Raw genomic sequence first — 906 nt, 5'->3', positions numbered from 1 at the left:
ATTTGGCAGAGGACACGACCGAGGCTGGCATCCAACTCCGAATCTGTTTTTCGAGTCGCCCATACCCTTACGTCAGCACGCCCAAAGGCATCTTGCTGACCCTCGAGGACGAATCCGGACACGCAAAAGACCTGGCACAGTACGTCGAGAGCAAGCTCAAGATCGACGACCCCGTGCTCCGCAAAGACTTGCAATTGCAGATCCTGGGCAAGGCGTCCGGTATTTTCCTATGGATTATCCTCGTTGTGGATATCCTAAACGAAGAGGACGACGACGGCGGCCTCGCTTTCAGGACAAAGCTTTCGAAAATCCCCGACAAGTTGAGCGACTTGTTCAAGAGCATCCTGATGCGTGATCAGAAATCACCCGAACGCCTGCTGCTTTGCGTTCTCTGGATCCTTTGTGCAAAACGACCATTGACTCCAGTCGAGTTCCGCCACGCGCTGTGGGTGGCCTTGTTGGACCAACAGTCGGTGCAGAACGACCGCCAGGTAGACTCCGACGTCCCAGACGTCAGCAACATGAATGCCTGTGTCAAATTGGTTACGAGCTCCTCGAAAGGTCTTGCCGAAATTACCAAATCCAAGCAGCCAATTGTACAGTTTGTTTACGAATTAGTACGGGACTTCTTGGTAAAGGAATAGGGCTTCCAGGACTTGTGGCCTGAACTTGGATTCGAATGGGAGGGCCCCAGCCATGAGAGGCTCAAACGCTGCTGCACTACGTATCTGTCCCTTTCAGGAGTACAGGCGATCGTTAACGACCCCGAGGGCAGAGACGTATGCGACGCTCTGGCTTAGAAATACTCATTTTTAGAGTATGCCAGCCAGCAGGTCCTCCACCATGCTAATGCCGCTGCGTTTGTGGTGCCCCAAGACGAGTTCATGTCTCAATTCTTTGCTTCAG

General features: G+C 52.9%; 1 protein-coding gene across 1 annotated transcript; it reads left to right on the top strand.

Annotated features, from left to right (window-relative positions):
• Positions 1-140: 140 nt before the first annotated feature.
• On the top strand, positions 141-796 carry GGTG_14431 (hypothetical protein; the record flags this gene model as incomplete). Its single annotated transcript, XM_009232356.1, has 1 exon — positions 141-796. A coding segment is annotated over one exon (504 nt), but the record flags the coding sequence as incomplete, so codon positions are not given.
• Positions 797-906: the final 110 nt, after the last annotated feature.

The sequence above is a fragment of the Gaeumannomyces tritici genome (assembly GCF_000145635.1).
Source record: "Gaeumannomyces tritici R3-111a-1 unplaced genomic scaffold supercont2.420, whole genome shotgun sequence".
NCBI classification, from domain to species: Eukaryota; Fungi; Ascomycota; class Sordariomycetes; order Magnaporthales; family Magnaporthaceae; genus Gaeumannomyces; species Gaeumannomyces tritici.
This window is presented reverse-complemented; position numbering and strand designations above follow the sequence as displayed.